This window comes from Aythya marila, assembly GCF_965140915.1.
Source record: "Aythya marila genome assembly, chromosome: 8".
In the NCBI taxonomy this organism is placed as follows: domain Eukaryota; kingdom Metazoa; phylum Chordata; class Aves; order Anseriformes; family Anatidae; genus Aythya; species Aythya marila.
In genome coordinates this window covers 6,140,073-6,158,967 of record NC_139049.1, presented here as the reverse complement: position 1 = coordinate 6,158,967, position 18,895 = coordinate 6,140,073, and the positions used below count along the sequence as shown (strand labels likewise).

At 37.0% G+C, this 18,895-nt stretch overlaps 1 protein-coding gene across 2 annotated transcripts in view; it reads left to right on the top strand.

Annotated features, from left to right (window-relative positions):
- VAV3 (vav guanine nucleotide exchange factor 3) overlaps positions 1–18,895 on the top strand; it is a 164,207-nt gene that overhangs the window by 60,005 nt on the left and 85,307 nt on the right. For both annotated transcript variants that reach the window (XM_082766316.1, XM_082766315.1), the window contains exons 5-15: positions 1,075–1,183; positions 5,269–5,361; positions 5,466–5,534; positions 8,753–8,856; positions 11,020–11,119; positions 12,506–12,601; positions 14,237–14,305; positions 16,435–16,521; positions 17,013–17,098; positions 17,479–17,611; positions 17,920–18,029. In XM_082766316.1, coding sequence (XP_082622442.1) covers positions 1,075–1,183; positions 5,269–5,361; positions 5,466–5,534; positions 8,753–8,856; positions 11,020–11,119; positions 12,506–12,601; positions 14,237–14,305; positions 16,435–16,521; positions 17,013–17,098; positions 17,479–17,611; positions 17,920–18,029 — 1,056 coding nt within the window. The remainder of the gene's footprint in view (positions 1–1,074; positions 1,184–5,268; positions 5,362–5,465; positions 5,535–8,752; positions 8,857–11,019; positions 11,120–12,505; positions 12,602–14,236; positions 14,306–16,434; positions 16,522–17,012; positions 17,099–17,478; positions 17,612–17,919; positions 18,030–18,895) is intronic.

Sequence of the window (18,895 nt, the reverse complement as noted above, 5' to 3'; positions counted from 1 at the left end):
TGAGTGGAAGCTGCGTTGGTACCAATTCTGATTTATGTTGACTCGTTCGAAATCACGGGTCTCTGCCAGCAGAGCTTCTGATGTACTTGAGCACCGACCATCCGCCAACAGAAATGGTCATCCTTCCTAATTCTAGCTTTGCATCTGAGTGATCCAATCCTGATTTTTTTTTTTTTTTCACTCTGAAGGATTTCAATGTTCTTTTAAAGCAACAAAAAAATCCCCAAATTAGCTGCACATCTGATCGATTTTCTGTATTACTATGACCAGACTACCTGGAGTATCTTTTTTTTGTAGAAATACTGTAAGAAATATGGGGACAGGACATTTTATGGAGTAGGTACAGTCTTAGTATGAAGTAGGCAAAACTCCTACAGGACTGACTCTAATGAAGCTGAATTAGCTGAGGGTAGAGTTGGGAATTGATTTTCATGCTGAGGTATTTCTGTAGTCTGTGTAATAGAAGAACACTGCTTCTGATTACCCTCTTTTGTTAAACTGATTTTTCAATTTGAAAGGTTGCTTTTAATTTTGGGTAGCTGAAGGCTGCTATGTGATGATAAAAAGCACTAGGTTATGGCACGGAGGTGCAGGCTCTCAGCTGCTTGCTCCACAGCGTGCATTTTAGCCCAGGTAATTTTTTCTCTAGGCAGGAGGGCTGCTGTGCCACTGTCCCACATTGTGGCAGGATGCCAGGCAGTCAGGAGAGGCTGCTCCTTGCCTCTGGATGTGGTGGGAAAAGGGATGAAGCTGAGAGTGTAGTTGGGTGGTACCTCCTGACAAAACTGTCCTGACAAACTGCTTTTCGTGCCTGGTTGAGCTTCTGTGCAGTTATAAATTGATTCAGTCTTCAGTGTTGTGTTGATTTCATACAATCATATTTTAAATGCATTGAGAAAAGACAATTAATGGACTTAATTTATTGTAATGGATTCTTTTCATTAGATAATTTTATTAATTAATCTGTTTACTGTAGAAATTTTCCTATAAGAAATGTTCCCTTGCAGAGCTGACATGGTAATTAGCCTGTGCTGCACAGCTGCTTTTCCTTTTTCAAATTATTTTCTTTTTCAGTGAAACGGGTGTTGATGAAGATGAGGAGCTGTACGACTGTGTCTATGGAGAAGATGAAGGCGGAGAGGTTTATGAAGACCTAATGAAAGATGAAGCAGCACAACAACCTGTATGTTTTCAAATTCCTAGCTATTTTGAACAACAGTAGTTTTATTTTTTTAAGTTTGACGTGTGAAATTACCTCTTCATAGCTAGTTTTACTGAAACTTTGCTCATGCTTAGCTGTATATGGAGCTGTAATGTGCAGTGCATTATCTCCTACATTGCAGTCTCTTTTTGCAAAGGCCTGAACAGTAACTATGGCAATTTTTTGAAAGAAATGTAACTTCTTACTGGAAGTGACTTATTGTAAGATTGCCGTTATGAATAGTAAGATTTACCAGATACTTCAATTAAGACCAGTTACATTAACTGCTTACTTCTTTAAGTGTCTTTAAAGTGTTTTACTTTAAAAAAAAAAGAAAAAAAAAAAAAAAAAAAAAGATATGATGGCGTGAAACACTGTTGTTTCAGCCGTGATTCGGATGACTAATCTTAAAAAATGACAACTGGTAATTGTTTCATACCAGCATGACATGTTTATTCAACCACATGCTTTTGTTGATAATCAGATTGGCTTTACTGGGAATGGTAGCTTCTTTGTTTTCCAGACTGTCATAAAAAAAAAATAATAAAAAAATCTAAACTTGAGCAATGAAATGTACGCCCTAATTGAGGGAAGCTCTAATGCTGTTGTCTGCCCTTCCTCAGAGATGTACTTTCTTCTTTCTGATCTGGGAAATGTTAGTCTGTGTCCATGGCAATATGTGCTTTTTACAGTACTTCAGATCTTTTTCTTTCTCCTTCATACTCTGCTTCATGTTTCCTTATATTGGAAGCTTGCTTTTGGTTTTCCAAATAGCTTTTCTTTAATATAGTTACCTGAAGAAGTGAAAAATTCTCAAGATCTTACTTTTTTTTTTTTTTTTTCCTCTTTGTGTATCCTTTCAATACAAGTATAGAAGATGGCTAATGCAATTTGGATTTTGTGCTTTTACAGTTACTGCTATCTGTTTTAAAAACAAAACAAAAACAAGTTTGGGAAGAGCACTGGCTTGTTTTCATCTCTATTGTAATAATAGGATAGTTTTGAGTATAAAATGTTTTCAAGTCTGTTTTTGTGCTAATACAGTATCCTTCAACTACTGAACATAAATCAAGGATAAGGGAAACGTGTTAGTTTTTCACGTTTTGCTGAATTCTATTTAATTGCAAAATTTGAGGCTTTTCAATGAAAGCCAAATAAAAATAGAGCTGAAAAAAAATGGATCTAATGAAGTCGCATTCACTTGCAAGTACGATGTTTTAGAGAACTGTTTGAATTGCAGGAAATGTTTACTATGATGTTGTTTTTATTTTATACTGAAGCTCGATGGCAGTAAGATTTGGATTTTGCGTAGTGGGTGTGGGTTTTTTCTACAGTTGGTCATGTCTGACAGTTGGCAGTTTGTACACTTGGATTCTTTCTCCCCTGTGACAAATGTTACTCTTGCCTATCTGTGTTTCTAGCAAATTATTATATAGAAATCAGAACTTTCATGCTCTAATTGGGTTGCATCTTAGCCTAGATACTTCAGATTGAACAGACTTGTATTTGTTTCTAATAGGAAGTAGATGAAAAATGAAAACATGGTACAGCTAAATATTTTTGCACAACATATGAGGAATGGAGATGTTAAAATTGATTTGCTCTGGCAGCTTTCTCGAGTGTGGTAATTATTTCTGGTCTGTGATAACTTCATCTCAGGTTTTTAAATGTACTGCATGCTAACATGATTTAGAGCAGTTCATTCATTTGAATCCTATGCAAGAATTTCTTGCATATGAAAAAGATAAGCACAGGACAGTCTTCAAGTACATCTTTAGAATAACCCCAAACTTTTACAAGTCCATAATAGCAGCCAAAATGCTCTGCATCTCCCTCATCCTTGATTTATCACTGTTATCTTCCAAAGCAAACTGTTCCTTATACTTTCTTTGGCAGTAAATGACCTTCAAAGGCATTTTTTGCCTTTCACTTGTACTGCTGTTAGCACAATTTTTTCCTTTCACCTTTGATTTACTACATTCAAATTCGAGAAGTTTGTGGTGTGAATAGAAAATTGGTGTGTTAATTTCTGCCACAAGTACATATGGGGATGACCTGTTCAGGTTAGGTCTGAACCAAAGTCAGTCCTTTTAAGTGGAATCCTAGGATTTTGTTTGCATTTCTCATGTGAGTTGTTGAACAACAAATACCCACATTTTGCAAATGGATGTATGCTCCTTTTGGGTATAATGAATTTTGTATTGATGCAAATACTGCAAGGGTGAAGGTGAGAAATAACTGGAAGCCTCGGTAGTGTCAAGTTCCAGAACTTGATTGAGATCGTTTAACTGGAACTATAACCCCCCCCCCCCACCCTTGCCTTACCAAAGAATTTGGGAATAAATAAATGATAGCTTTTGAGATGTGGTTAATCAGAGAATGCTCATGAAGTATGTTTCTGGTAGTAATGATGGACTGCTTTTTTATTTTGTACAAAATGGTTATTTCTATATCCGTCCAATAAGGACAGCACTTGTTTGGTGTGGGAAAACTGATAACTGCAACAGTTCAGTTTCAAAGATTAATTTGAGAGAGAACACGGCACCTGGTAGAGCGAGGAGCATGTTCAAGTTGCAGGAGTTACTTGTAGAGTCACAGAGACAAGCCCAGAAGGGTAAAGGAGACAAGTCAAAATAGCAAATGGAATAGCAAGAATTACCAGGCGAAACTTCATGTGCCTGTATGACTCGATAATTGGTATGGAGCTAACATATATTTCCTTCTCTTCATTGGTAGCCAAATATCAGGCGAGCTGTGTGGGGTTGATGGGCAGTTTAATAGTGTTTAGCTATTTGCCATGATGTGCTCAAATTGGCTGACAGTGCAGAGAGGGAGTGAAAGGACTATAGCTCTTCGCCATTTTAAGAGATAATTTTTATTATTTCATAGTCCAGAAGTTTTGCCATTGCTGGAAGAGAAAGTCATTTGCTCAAATGTTTAAAGTCTTTTGGTGTGGAAAGGACTGTAATATTAAATTGTTAAATTCTTTCTGACTTCCTTTGTGCGTGAGTAATAGCAGGTCTTCAGGTCTCTTCTATGTAGGGTGTGGATTCCCATCCCTACACATGGTGAGAAAAGGTAAGAAAGGCACCTGCTTTCTTGCAGCTTGGAAGGATGTTGTAACTGGTAGTTAGGCTTCAGGAAGGATGTCACATTGCTATTACTTGTTATGCCATTGTTTTTTCTTTTTTTTTTTTTTTTTTGAGAAAACATTTTGGTTCAATTATTACTTCTGAGACAGGTCAGGTCTGTGCTGTGTCAGGTCTCGAGGCAGACCTGTTTGTCTCCAGGTATTTTTAAGGCTTGCGTGACATGAATGCTTCCATACCTGCTTCAAGATATCTAATTTTTTTACTGGAAATGAGATTTACAAGTTACTGAAGCTGTATTGCTGTAAATCTGAACTTCAGTAAGAGTGCTTGTAAACTACTTTTGTGGTATCCTGTGCTGGTAATTACTTGAATTTCCTATCAGTCTGATTTACACAGAAAAATCCCAGTCTCATTCAAGACAAGCACATAGACATGCAAGAGCTGGACTTAGAGGTCTCTGTTTCCTGGTTCGAAGGCACGCTCACATTGTGTCTGAAGAGAAAGCTCCCCTTGAAAACTAGAAGGGAAAAACTGTAAATGAGCGCAGGGATTACCCTGAACATTTCTATAATGTAAAGTTACTTACAGGAGTTAGTCCCATTAAGTTTAAAAGAACTACTAACTGCTCAGTATTTTAAATAAGATTTCTTAGTCTGGATGTAAGTTAAATGCGACCTTATGTTTCAATTTCTGAAGTATATGCAGACAGCTGAGCTCTCTGTCTAAACATTAACTTTTCATAATATTCCTTTGATGTGGAATTTTAGTAAAACTCTTCAAGTCATCAGCTAATTGAACATTAAAATATTCTTGGTTATTACTATCATCTTTGGAGGCTGCAGTACTCAGAAAATTTCAGGAAGCAGTTATCCTAATTGCTTAATTTTAAACAAATAAATACATTTGTTATCCATTAGGTGCCTGTTAATGTATTCGACTTGTATTTGTAAGTATTTGACTTCATTGTAATTGCAGAAATACACTGAAAATGATATAAGAAGCTGTTGTCTCGCTGAAATAAAACAAACTGAAGAGAAATACACGGAAACTCTGGAATCAATAGAGAAAGTAAGATACTACTAACTTGCGGTATCGTTGCATATGTGTTTCTATAGCATTCTAGAATATGTAACAACATAGCCAATGTATGTATGTATGTTTTTCCCTTGCAGTTTTTCATGGTGCCATTGAAAAGGTTTCTGTCAGCATCAGAGTTTGATACTGTTTTCATCAACATTCCTGTGAGTAATTACACATTTAAAGAAGAGTTATAAGATGCTTATCTGATCACGTTAGTGTTACATGTTACGGCATAAACTGATTATTTGAAACAGTGCAAAATACATTTTGTAGCTGTTAGGTTACTTCAAAAAGCATATGCAAAATATTTTTTCCTGTTTCACAGAATAGGCCAAGAGAACAGTAATATAGTACCCGATAGCGAGTGGTTAAAAGTTGCAGTATTTTTGTCTTGTAGAGGATAATTTATAGAAGATGGGTTGACTTCTAAAACATGCCAGTATTTTTGTGACTGTACGAAGCTTTGACTATTAGATTGCCTACCACCGGATGTTGCAGAGTACTTTCAATAGGATTTCTGTAGGTACTCTGCAAATCCTTGTACCTAGCCTGGATCTGTCATCATTGAAGCTGTTTTAAAGTTAAGATAACTTAATTCTGGATTCTGAATCTGGAACTGGACAGGATAAGCAAATCCTCTGTGAAGTATATAGGAGATATCTTGACTGAAATCTGAAAGGTTTCCTGTGATTATTACTTTGTCCCACTTATTTCTGGCCTACTCACAATAGTGTGACAATTTTTACATACCTTTTTTATAGTTCATATAAGTATCCAGCAGATATCTTTCCTTTATCTGACTTGAAAGGAAGACATCAGACACGGTCTGAAGCTTCTCTTAACACAGACAAATGAAAGGACTGTTCTTTTATGAGGCAGACTGTAAAGGAAGGATCCCCAAAGTGAGGCCCACAGACCACATCAAACCTTTATCGCCTGTAAAAGATCATCTTTGTGTTGGCTGTCTCTGGCATATCCTGCAGCCTTGCTGGGATGTGGGAGGGGGTGCTGGGGATTTTTATTCAGTGGAATCCGGACTGCAAAAATGTTTTTAATTGCTGTGCTAACATCAACCTGACAGCAGCTAAATTATGACAGTTGTTAAACTGATGAATTACAGGATGGTACCTGACATCTTGCTGTATTTGTTCCTGTGTTAAAGTTTTTTGCCACAAACCTGAACTGCTAAAAATTCCTCCTCTTTTAATGCTAGTCCAAAATACTGCCATGGCTATTAGTAACCTACTTGTTTTCTTCGAGTATGTCAGTCAGCTGCCTTTAGAGAACCCTTTGCTTTCAAAACCAAATTGACATTCCATCCTACGCTAATGTTTTTTCCTATTTATTGTAAATGAAGCCCTGTTGCAGCCTACCTAACTTCTTGTAAATCTCTTTGCTAAGGCTTCAGAAAGCCACAAAGCTAGCCAATGTGATATGCTGCACCGCACTGGGATGTAAAAAAAAAAAAAAGGGGGCTTATGCATTGCACACACACACCGAAAGGTCAGCCTACTCGCTGCTCCTTAAAGAAGTGTCAGGGAATCAGATGAGAGGAGGAAAAAGGTCAAAAGCTGTTCATATGAAATTAGGAAGATGTAAATGGCTGTATGCAGGTTGTTTTACTTTTCATTATCATGATTAAGTATTCTGCTCTTACAAGACCGTGGTTATTTCTAACTCCAGTAACATTTCATAGGCACCTAACAACCTTAAACGTAGGGCTTGCCTAAGCCAAAACCACGTGCGAGTGCTTTCTGTGCTCAGACCTTATCTCTGCAGCAGTTCCTCAGCAGGAAGGCTGGAGGGCAGTGGAAGCTTGTTTTAGAGTAAAAATAGCTGTTACAGAGCTCTACAGCAAACTGTGATGTGGAGAGCAGAGGTGGTGGTCTCAGAACAGGACGGATTTGCTTCTGTTTAAAGGTTGTACCTTACAACCTTCAAATTAAGGATTGGTACTTTAGGGTGGTGCTGTGTTCCTTATATAGACTGTGAGAGATGCTTGCTGGATAAAATTATCTGCTGGTGTCAGAAGGTACTTTATTTTTAAGGATAAAAACAAAACCACCAAAACTCACTGCTCTAAAGTGAGTGCTTTTCATCAGGGCTCAGAATTGGAAGATTTGTCCTATAAAACGTGTGTACAGCTCTGTACTTGTGCGTTACCTGTGCATATCCATCTCTCTGTAATAGAAGCATTTATATATATGTCTCTGCATGAATTTGAATTGAGACATATGCAGACTTACCGAGGGAGAGAGAGGGAAGTATTTATAACATACTGAAGTACTGATGCTTTCATTAACTTCTAATGATGTTAACATTGGTTTAATTTTAAAAGTTAAATATTTTCAGTGTAGATATAGGAACAAAACGTCTTTGAGCTTCTAACATTTATATTTCATGGCCATTGCTTAGCTGAGTCCCTGTGCACTCCTGAAAAAATGTGCTGTTGTAATATATTCGTCTGGAAGCGTTTCTGTGATAACATTTTTGTATGCTGCAACGTAAGGTTATGAGGGATACGGCTGTACAATTGCTGGCAACTGAATGTGATTGGTTTTTAGTTTCTGCTACCTCAACTGTGATGTTGTGATTGACCTTATACGTACTCACAGTTGACATCAGTGTGAAGTGAAATGCTTTCACTTTATTCAGAACTCACTGTTGTGTGTTCTTGTTATGTATCATTTACTGCATTAACTGTTTTTAGTTTTTTTTTAATCCTCCTTTATTTTTAATTGCATTGGCTTTCATGCCACTTAATTATTCTGATTTCAGAACTTCTTAACCTGTTTTGACTTTCTTTCTTGTGACTTCTCTGACAGTATCCACATAGTATTAAGGATGATGTAATCTACAGTAGCATACAGATTTTTATGATAGTGAACTCTTCTACCGTGCTTAGGGAGAAAATTTTTTGCAGTGTTCTTGCCTTTCTCTCAGCCATTAGTTACTTGCTGTATTGGGAAACTCATTATGATTGCAGTTAACTTAGCATTAGAACATCACTAATTGACCAATGTAATGTACAAAACTAATTTTTCACAGCTCAGGGACATGAATCATTACTTTATCTTGTCACTAAAGCATTTACTTGACTTGCTTAATTTTAAAATTATCATTATAAAATGAAGATGAATTAACAGTGCATGTTCCAAGCTAGAATAAATTAGTCTTTAATAGGTAGTTCTTGGAGTTGAGTTTTTCTAGTTTCCCTATATGGAAGATGTGGCAAACCTTGAAATTAGGTTCTAATCTCAAATGATCTGTTTACCAATTTATTCAATTAATGGATCTAACACAAAGCCATTTATTTTTATATTCAAAGCTTTAGTTGTTCTATTTTTTAAAATACATTTCTCTCCTCGTTGTTTTTAAGGATTTGGTGAAAATTCACAGGAGTCTAACACAGGACATCAATGATGCTATTATTAACAAAAATGACCAGAACCTGTATCAAATTTTTATTAACTACAAGGAAAGGTAAGGATTATGCACTAATCTTACTAACTGTGATAATCAGTGTCTAATCCATTAAATCATTTTACTATATTTTTATTTGAATGTTTCTAAAACAGAATTGAATTAAATATCTGGGATACTTACCAAGCTAGTATTTTGTGTTAGTCCTGAAGTCAAAATGTAACTTATTGCTCAATGAGCTTTCCTTTTTTTCTTTTTACACGCAGTTTTGACCATTATGTCAAATGACATACTTACCCTCTCAAGTTGTGCCAGCGGAGATTTAGATTGAACATGAAGAATTTATTGATGGAGAAGGGTGGTCAGGCATTGGAATGGGCTGCCCAGGGAAGTGGGGGAGTTCCCATCCCTGGAGATATTAGAGACGTGTGGATGTGGCACTAAATGATGTTGTTCAGTGGTGGGACTCGGTAGGTCAGATTGATGGTCGGGTTGACTTGTTGCACAGTGCTTTTTTCCCCATGCAAATAACCCTAGATATTTTATAGCATGCACCTGTATTGTTTAACAGGTAAAATGTTATAAAATGGGCAAAATAAAATGAAAATGTATATTAAAGCCATTTCAGGTTAAAGAAAACAGAAGAGGTGGTAACTTGAAAGAAGATGAGGCAGGTGTGAAAGGAGAGAAGAGACTAGGGTCTTACTGTGACCTGCAGTCAAATGTGTGATGGTAAAGTAGATGTGCTTTACCTTAAAACTGTGAAAAACAGTCAGACTGATAAGATAGCCGTGGGAGCGTGCCGTGCCCTGTAGGGTAGTTATCATTTTTTTTACCCACTTTTTCAATTCTTTTTTTTGCCAGTGCTGAACAGCTGTTGGGCTGTATGATGAAGTGGTATGCCTGTAATACTTAGCTGAAAAGCTGTACTGCGAGCTATAGTGCTGGTTTACTGTGAAGTAACCCTTGGGTTATGGTTAAAAATGAGTTTCTTCTGGGACCAGAGTGCAAAAGACCAGTGGGAGCTAATTGGACTTGCTTGAGGGTGATGGGGAAGAAGAGCTGTTGGAATAATAATGAGCTTGTGAAGAACTGGGCAGCATCATCTGGAAAACGCTAGACAGGAGAGTTGTTTTCTGAGGAAGGAGGGTGTCCCAGGCTGCACATAAACAATCTGGCCTTTGGAGGCTCTGTATCTCAGCTTTTGTGTCAGAGCAGGACATGCATGTAGTTATTTCCCAGGCTGTTAGACTTTCAGCTGCAGTAGGAGGGTATTAGGGAACAAGGAGTTGTTCTGGAAAATGCTTATTTTTGAAAAGCAGCTGTGAGATGTGTGCTAAAAGGGGAACAAAGGACACCAAGAAGAAACCTCAAGCTCATATTTATTTTGCAAAAGGGAAGCAGTTGGAGGTAGGCCTGGTGTCTTACCACATAGTTACTAAAAGTAACCAGAAGTGGTGTTACATCAGTGTCGTTGTTCTAGTTCTGTAGCAAGAACAAAAGATGAATGGTAAAGATTACATCGGGGAAAAAGAAATTTAGGAGATGCCAGTGGAAAGTCATGGGAATCCCCCAAAAATGAAGTATACAGGAACAACCACCTGAAGAAACATGGAAAAAGTGAAAGGAAATAGCAGTCTGCGGGGAGACTAGCAGAAACACTTCAAGCAGGGGCAAGAAACTTCTGTAATAAAAACAGGCTCTTTTGAGAAGTACAAGTGCTGTTGACAACTACTGAATATGTCTTGAACTTACATGAACTGTTACTTGGATCAGAAGGTTCACAGGATGTGTTACCTGGTGGAAACTGTTGGAGATGGTGCAGTTTGAGTAACCTTTAGATTCTTTTAAGGGAAGATTCAATTAATCCTGTTGAGCCTCTAACAAAATTTGTTAGCTACAGTCTTGGAAATCTACAGTTTTGTACGTACAGACTGTTGGTCCTGTAATGAGTCCTGCGTTTATCACAACAGCCACTTGTGAAAGTTAAAGGAAATTGCTATGATTTTACAGTATTTTGAAGTTAGCTTAAAATTTTATTTTTTTCTGCGTATTTGTCCTTATGTTCAAGTTGCCCATTGAAATCTAGCTAAACCTGATTCTTGCATATTTAGGCACTGTTTCCATTGAAAGGTGGGTTGTTACCAATTTGTGAAAAATGGTCAAGGCTTGTCCTTAAATAACAAACGTTCCCTTTATTCTTTATCTCCTGCTTTGGTTTAGATTGGTTATTTATGGACAGTACTGCAGTCAAGTGGAGATAGCCATATCATGCTTAGACAACATCTCGAAGACAAAAGAAGATGTTAAACTGAAGTTAGAGGTATCAGTATTTTCTTGTGTGTATGTATTACACGTGTTTTGATGAATATGCTCTGCTTTCATCCAAGTCAAAAACCGTGTTAATTAAAACTGGCTAGACTGATACGTGAGTGTGTGCTTTTCTCTTCTCTTTTCATTTCCTGGAGTCTCTGATCAAATGAATGCGTTAGCTATGCAGAGTCTGGCATCCTGAAAAGAAGAAGTGAACGTGTTTTGCCCCGACAGCAGTAGGGTTAGGATGCTTTTCAGGAAACAGTAACCTTCTGTTTGTGATATCTCTGCTGAGAACATAGAATCACAGGAAGGCCCGTGGTGGGAGGGACCTCCAGGCCAAATAAGCCCCAGTCCCACAGCATCGCAGGGCTTGCTACCTACCAAGAACATCACGTCCTTGCCAGCAGGGCTACTGGCCAGCCCTTAGGGTTGATGTGTCCTTGGCTGGTGTGTCCCAGGTGCAGGACACTACTTTTTTCTTGTTGGCATCATGAGATTCCTGTTGGGCGTGTCCTGAGGAGCATCACCTGCACCTCCAATCTGGTGTTATCTGTGGACGTGCTGTGGATATCCTCCCTGTCCTCTTTCACATCATTGCTAAAGATATTAACTGGGAGGGATTCCAGGACAGAGGCTCAAGGAGCTGTACTTGCAGCTGTCCCCCAGGTTGTGTGGGCTCGTCAAGCCTCATAATCTTGCTAGTTTTTCCATGCATGTAGTAGTTGGTTCATCCGAACCATAACACACCAGCTTGGATATATTAGGGTGCTTTGGGAGATGATGCTAAAAGCCTTGGAAAAGTTGAGGTAGACTCTCCCCATCCACTCACAGATGTAGCCATTTCATCACAGAAAGCTATGAGGTAGATCAAGTGTTGACTTACCTGTAGCAGGTTGGTGCTGGATGTTCCCAGGTACTTTCTTCTTTGTGTGCCTAGAAATGGCTTCCAAGAGCACTTGATCCATAACTTTTTGAGGCCTGAAGGGAGGCTGGCTGGCCTGTAGCTTCTAAAATTCTCTTTTGCTTTTTTGAAGATGGATGCAGTGCTTGCCTGCTTTGCTGTGCTGATAAGCAATGTCTTTTTTTAGTTCAATTGAATGCTTAATTTCTGTCACGATGTTTATTCCATAGCCTTTCTCATGTTCTTGAAATACCTAAGAACAAATGCATAGACACAGTATTTCTTAGTTTAGCTTTTATTGCCATATCAACTATTCCAGTATGTTGATGTTCTTTATTTCAAGTTTACTACAGTTGGTTGGCCAGTGTATCACTTGGAATTACTATATATGTCATTTGAATACATGTTATTTATCATCTATATACATATAAATAAATGTATATGGAGTTGATATAACTCAAATCTTTAATCTGTTAATGTGCTTTGAACTAGGAATGTTCCAAGAGGGCCAATAATGGGAAATTTACGTTGCGGGATCTTTTAGTGGTTCCAATGCAAAGAGTACTGAAATATCACCTACTGCTCCAGGTATGTGTATGTAAACATATGTATATATATTTTTTTGAGTTTTAAGGGACTGAGAACAAAACAGTGATTTGTTTATGATCAGTGGTTTATAAGAATGAGAGCTAAAAACCTTTATCCAGGGGAGGTGGCTGACATTTCCGTAGATCCGAGGCTTATTTGCTATGAAATAAAATCCAGTCAAGTGCAGATTTCCTTATGGAGATTGTTCTTCAGAGCTGAAGCACATCTGGGAAAGATGAATACACCAGAATTGTTTCCCTAGTATCTGAACCTTTCATTCTTGGTATGTTTAAAATGGTTAGTAGCACCAAACTATAATCATTGTGCTTTTAAATGTGGACCATTATCCCTAAAAAGGAAGCTGAAACCATACTTACAGAATACTTTTAAGATGCTTCTTTGCTGTCATAAATTACAATAAAGCCATATTTATTTTGAAATGCTTGTTGTTATAACCCACAAAGCGTTAGCTTTCACAGTTAGTCCTGTAATAAGGGTGGAGAGTCTTATAAATTTAATTTGATAGCTGTGCCAGGAGACTCATTAGTTCAGCTGCAAAGAAATATATTACTATATTAGACTGTCAACCCTGCTGATGCTTGTAAAATGTCCTTTTAAAAAGATCTACTACTTGCATGTGAAGCATAATTTTGACTCTGTGGAGCAACATACATTTTGTATATTAAATTTTTGAAATATTTCTAAGTCATCAATGTTTAGATCAACAGCAAGTTGGAACAAAATGAATGGTAAAACTGCTTTTTAAAAAACTTAGCTCTGTGTCATAAATTTATCAGCCTGTATATTATGAAATGATGATGTACAATATGTCACTATGTCCTAATGTTTGAGATAACACAAAATAAGTTTGCATTGTACAAGAAATATTTTATAGACTTTGAAAGAAAAAAAAAACAGTAATTCTGTTGGAAATGTAATACGACGTATAAATACATATTCCTTTTTTTCTAGGATTTTAGCAAGTTATTTTGTTACCTAGAATGTAAAATTTTCTTAAATTATAACGAAAAAAAATCTGTTTCCCTAAGAGGTTACCTTTTCACTTCAGAAAAAAAAAATCCAAATGGTAGGCAGCTAAAAAAATCTTTAAACATTTGCATGTGATGTAAATGTGTCTTTTGAGTCAGCTTTATCTGAGTTACAATGAAACAGTAGCTTCTTTTAAGTAGCTGCACAGTTTCTCTGAGATCTTAATGCCAGCATACATCTTTGTCTGCAGACAGGTGTGTGCACTGGAAAGGGATTATGTGCTGTATGGCAGTCAGCAGATGAACTTGCGTGTTTACATGTGCTTTCAGCATGCACATGCTTTAATGATCCGATTGGCAAGTTCTAAGTGACACACAGACCAAATTAACTTCAAAAGATTGTTCATTAACACCACAATCAGTGTTTAGGCTATGCCATTCTTAAACCTTGCTAGTTATCTCTGCAGCAGTCTCCACTCAGTTATAGGTGGTCAGTATGGAGAAGAAAATGTGAATTCTTGGGCTGTGTTTCCTGTTTCTTGGTTTCTTTGGGTGGTTAGGAGGGATGGGGCAAGCAGTAATAGCTTCAGTTGTTGTTCAAACTGTCAGACAACAGGCAAAAAGCTGTAATTACTCTTGTCAACAGGAGCTGGTAAAGCACACTACTGATCCCATGGAGAAGGCAAATCTCAAACTGGCACTTGATGCAATGAAGGTAAGCATTCCTGTCAATGAAGTATTTATGTCCGTGTTGGCAGTTAAAATGCTAGTTCACAACTGATTTCCTGGAAGAGATGATCTTCACAGCAGGTCAAATAGATGTTTTCTCAAGTCGCTGTGAACTTCGTGAGTACGTTCGGGCAAGTATACAGTTGAAAGCTTTGCTGAAGTGTTTGAACAAATTCAGTAACTTTCTGAAGTAGAGTGTTTATGAATGGAGCTTCCTCATTTGAAAGTTTGGCACAAACAAATGGTTTCTAGAATAGTGGTGCTGCCTTAATATTACCTTGTGTTCCTCTGCACAGTGTAATTTCTGCTTCATTTAACTTTACTACATGAATTGTGAAATTCATGTGGTGAAATTGAGTTTTTCTTCCCTCCCTTGGAGGGGGAAGCTAACACAGCAAAGGGTATGCCTCCTGTTGTAATCTGTATGGTTCATAGAAGATGCTGAAGTCAGAATAAGTTAGTTTTGGGTTCCACATTTTTGGGTCTTATTATGTCAATGTGTGAATGCCCGGAATACAGACTAGCTCACAAAAGAGGTTTTTGGCTCCCCTTTTTGTCATTCAGTTCTGTGGAGTGAATGCAGAGAGAGCCACCAAGATAATCTCCCAGGTAGATGCCTGAAATGGGGGTGGTATAACATTGCTTCCATCTAGTGGCGACCCATGCATGCATCTTGATTACTGGTAATTGGTTAGGAGGAAAAAAACAAACAAACAAACTTGTTTTTTTCCCTCTCTTTTCTTTCCCTTTTGTGTGTGTGATTGTTTTTGGCGATTGGACTCAAAATAAGATTAAGAAACCTCATTTCAGAGTGGTTGTGGCAGTTGTGCCCTGGCTGGCAGAAGATAACCAGCCAATAATAGTAAATAACAGTACAGGAATTAGCATCTCTCATTAAGGTCACAACATTGTTTCCCTTCTCATTTTACTGTATTGTCTCTTAGTAAACTGTCAGAGCAGTAACTGTGCAGTGTAGGTGTGTTGCTTCTAAACGCCCTGGTGTGTCTGCTTGAAAGTAATCTTTGGAAAAAATATCCTGCTAACAAGGTGGTACTGCCACCCTGGAAAGAAAATTCTGGGAGGAAATCTGGCTCTCGGTTTCTTTTTAGCAGCAAGAAGGAGGTTACTTAATTCCTGTACCAACTCTTTTAAGACTGATGTGCTGTATCCTGTCTGGTGTCATTTGGGAAAGCAGCATAATGATTGCAGCTATTCTTGGATTCTGATTAAAAATGTCTTCGCAAGATGCAGCATTTTTCCACCTTCCAAATTTGTGACCATATTGAAGGATACTGTAAAAGCACGTTGTGAAGATCAGAATACCTTTTCTAACTGCTGCTCTCGGCATCCCTGACCTCACCAATTACCACTGCTGCTTGTTCCTTATCTCTAGCAGTAAACAGAGAAACCCCAGTAAATTGTCACCATTACTCAAGCATGTTCAGAGGTTTTTAAAGGCTTTAGTGAAATGTGTACAACATATGTTCTGGTAAGGGGGACCATAATGATCTCAACCTGTGACTTCAGGTAGTATATCCGATTAAAACCCTCCTAAAATGTGTGTAATACCTTCCCTCTGCTGTACAGCACTATTACTGTACAGTAGCTTCTTTTCTCCATCCTAATAAGCACACAGACACGTGTTTATACCTTACATGCTGCTTTTGAGCAGCATTACATATGTTTTCTACTATATGCTATTTTTTACTTTCTGTCTTATTCTCAGGTATTGGATGTTGTTGATTGCTTTTTCAGACCATAAGTGTGCTGTGTAAATTACATTTCTATCTTTAGTTTTGAAAACAGGACGTTAACAAAATACAGAAAATTGGCCCTTTTCTAATACTCAGTATGTCTTCCTCTCTCTTGCTACAAGATTTGGGTTTGAACAGATACAATGAAGAAAGTCGTAAATATGATTTAAGATAAGCAGAGGCTTTTTTCCTTCTATATCTAGGCATACAGATCGGTAACTCTTGAACATGGAAGATGTATGTATTTTAAAATAACTAAACGTGCATATTAATACGCTTTGGCAAATTTATTTTTAATTCTGCCTTTGGCTTAAGTGGACTGTTTTGGATTTTTTCTTCCCTTTTCCTGTTGATGCTCTAGGACTTGGCTCAATATGTAAATGAAGTGAAGAGAGATAATGAAACACTCCGTGAAATTAGACAATTTCAACTATCAATAGAGAATTTGGTATGTGATAGTTTGCATTTATACAATTTTTAATAACTTCTGATCAAATACAATGAAGTACTTAATTTTTTTTCCAATTTCATATGAGATTATAGTACTCTTGGTGAAATTCAAATGCAAGTATGATTTCCTTGGCCTAGAATGATATATTCACAGAAATACCTGCAGGGATTCTGTAAAATTCCAGTGAATCCAAGCTGGAGGCCTATATGTGTTTAAATGTATTTGTGTAGTTAAATGTTTGTATTTGTACAGTGATTCAGGTGTTTTTGTAATGCAGAAAACGTATCTGTTTGAAGAAATATAGAATGGACTGATGCTTACAGTAATTAGTTCTGATGATAATGAGGAAAAGATGCTTTTTTTTTTTTTTTTTTTTTAAATGGACCTTAAAAGCCCTTTTGTGGGGTGAAAGGAGGGAGTGGTCTAAGATTGGAATGTGCTGTTTTACTGCTGTTGCTCTACTGAATCATACATTCTCTTTGTTTCAGAATCACTCCCTCTTACAGTATGGAAGGCCTCAAGGTGATGGGGAAATAAGGATCACTACATTAGACAAACGTGCAAGGCAAGACAGGTGATGGCATGGCTTCTGGTGTTTGTTATTAAAATACTTGTAAAGTGATGCTCTCGTTTCAGTCTGGAGGTCAGCTTAGTAATCCGTGAGAGCACTCTCATTTCAGTGTGCAATCTTAGAGCATTAGACTGTTTAGCAAGTGAATTTGCAAGGTGATTCATGGGAAGCTAGCTAGTACGTTATCATGTAAGATCATCTAAGTCCCTTACAAGTAGTAAGTCTGTAGCAAGAGTACTTCTAGTGTTTCTTCTTTTGGTATTCAGTAGTTTAATTGTTCACCTTGAAAATTTTAAGTGCAACACGAAAAGGTTTATAAGATAAGACATAGGGTGTTGTCTGTCAATAGTGTTTTTAACCCTTTTCATGTTGTATTTTTGTAGGCATATCTTTTTGTTTGATCTAGCTGTAATTGTTTGCAAACGGAGAGGTGATAATTATGAGATGAAGGAAATAATAGATCTTCAGAAATACAAAATTACGAATAATCCCACTACTGATAAAGAAAATAAAAAGGTAAATATTTAATAGTAATTCATGCAAAATGCATATCTTCAGCAGCAGTTCAAACCTTTTAATAAGAGTTAAGAATGTATATATATATATATAATTAATTTCCAAACTTTTATGTATTAATTGCAAGCAAAAATGAATATTTAAGAATTTTAACTTTGCTTGTTCTGATGTTACTAAAACATTTGAGTAAGCCATTCTCAAGTGAACAGAACAGTATGGTGTTTCCAAAATCAGGATTTTTATTACAAAATGTAGAGATGATTTTTTTCTCCATAATTGACCCATTTATTGCTATTGTTTTCATGCAGTGGTCTTATGGCTTCTACCTCATTCATATCCAAGGTCAAAATGGTTTAGAAGTTTATTGCAAAACTAAAGATTTGAAGAAAAAGTGGCTTGAACAATTTCAGATGGCTCTGTAAGTATATATATATACATATATTTTAAGTAAACTTGTGTTCCTCTCAAGTCTAAGGACGTCACTTAAATTAAGCTGAGCTACTTACATATTTTACTTTTTTTATACAGGCTAGTTGCCGGTTTTATTTGACTTTTTTGAGATCAGTAGTGCTGACTGACATCTTCATGAACAGAGTATTTCCCTGAAACTCCTCTTGGAAAAGAAAGAGGGCACTCTAGCCTACGTATTACTTCACAAATTTGCTGCGAAGACTGTTTCAGGAATACTGTCTTAAGCAACCAGGGAAAAACATTAATTATTTTAGCAATAAATATCTAACGTAGTGGTGACTCTTTTCCCCTTACGTTAGTGTTTTGATTAATTGAAATATATTTTTAAGAAGTGATGCTGATGATTTAAGGGAGAGGATTCTGCCATTTTTCCTAGTGGCTTTTAACTAATCTATTCTTTAGTATTTGGAATAAGTCGCTCAGCTTATTACATCTTGTTTCAAAAGGCTGATTTTCTTTGTATATTTTGAACTGAAAGAAGCAGTCTGCTTTAGACTTCTTGAGAAGTTGCTCACGTGTAGCGCTGCAGATTGTATTATTGTTATGCAGCATGAGCTTCATTTCCATTTCTGATTCTTGTTGGAAAGACAAATGTGATTATTGACACCTCAGGTATTCTGATTAAATTTAAAACATATAAACAAGGGATGACAAGGTGATGCTTGCCTTACTAAAAAAAAAAAAAAAAAGTGCGAGGGGGGAGTGAGATATACTGAGTGAAAACAACAGAATTAATAAAGACTGTTTCGGATGTGATTGCAGAGGTATGTGGAGTGGGGTCAAAAAGCTGCTATGAACTGACACAACTGAAAC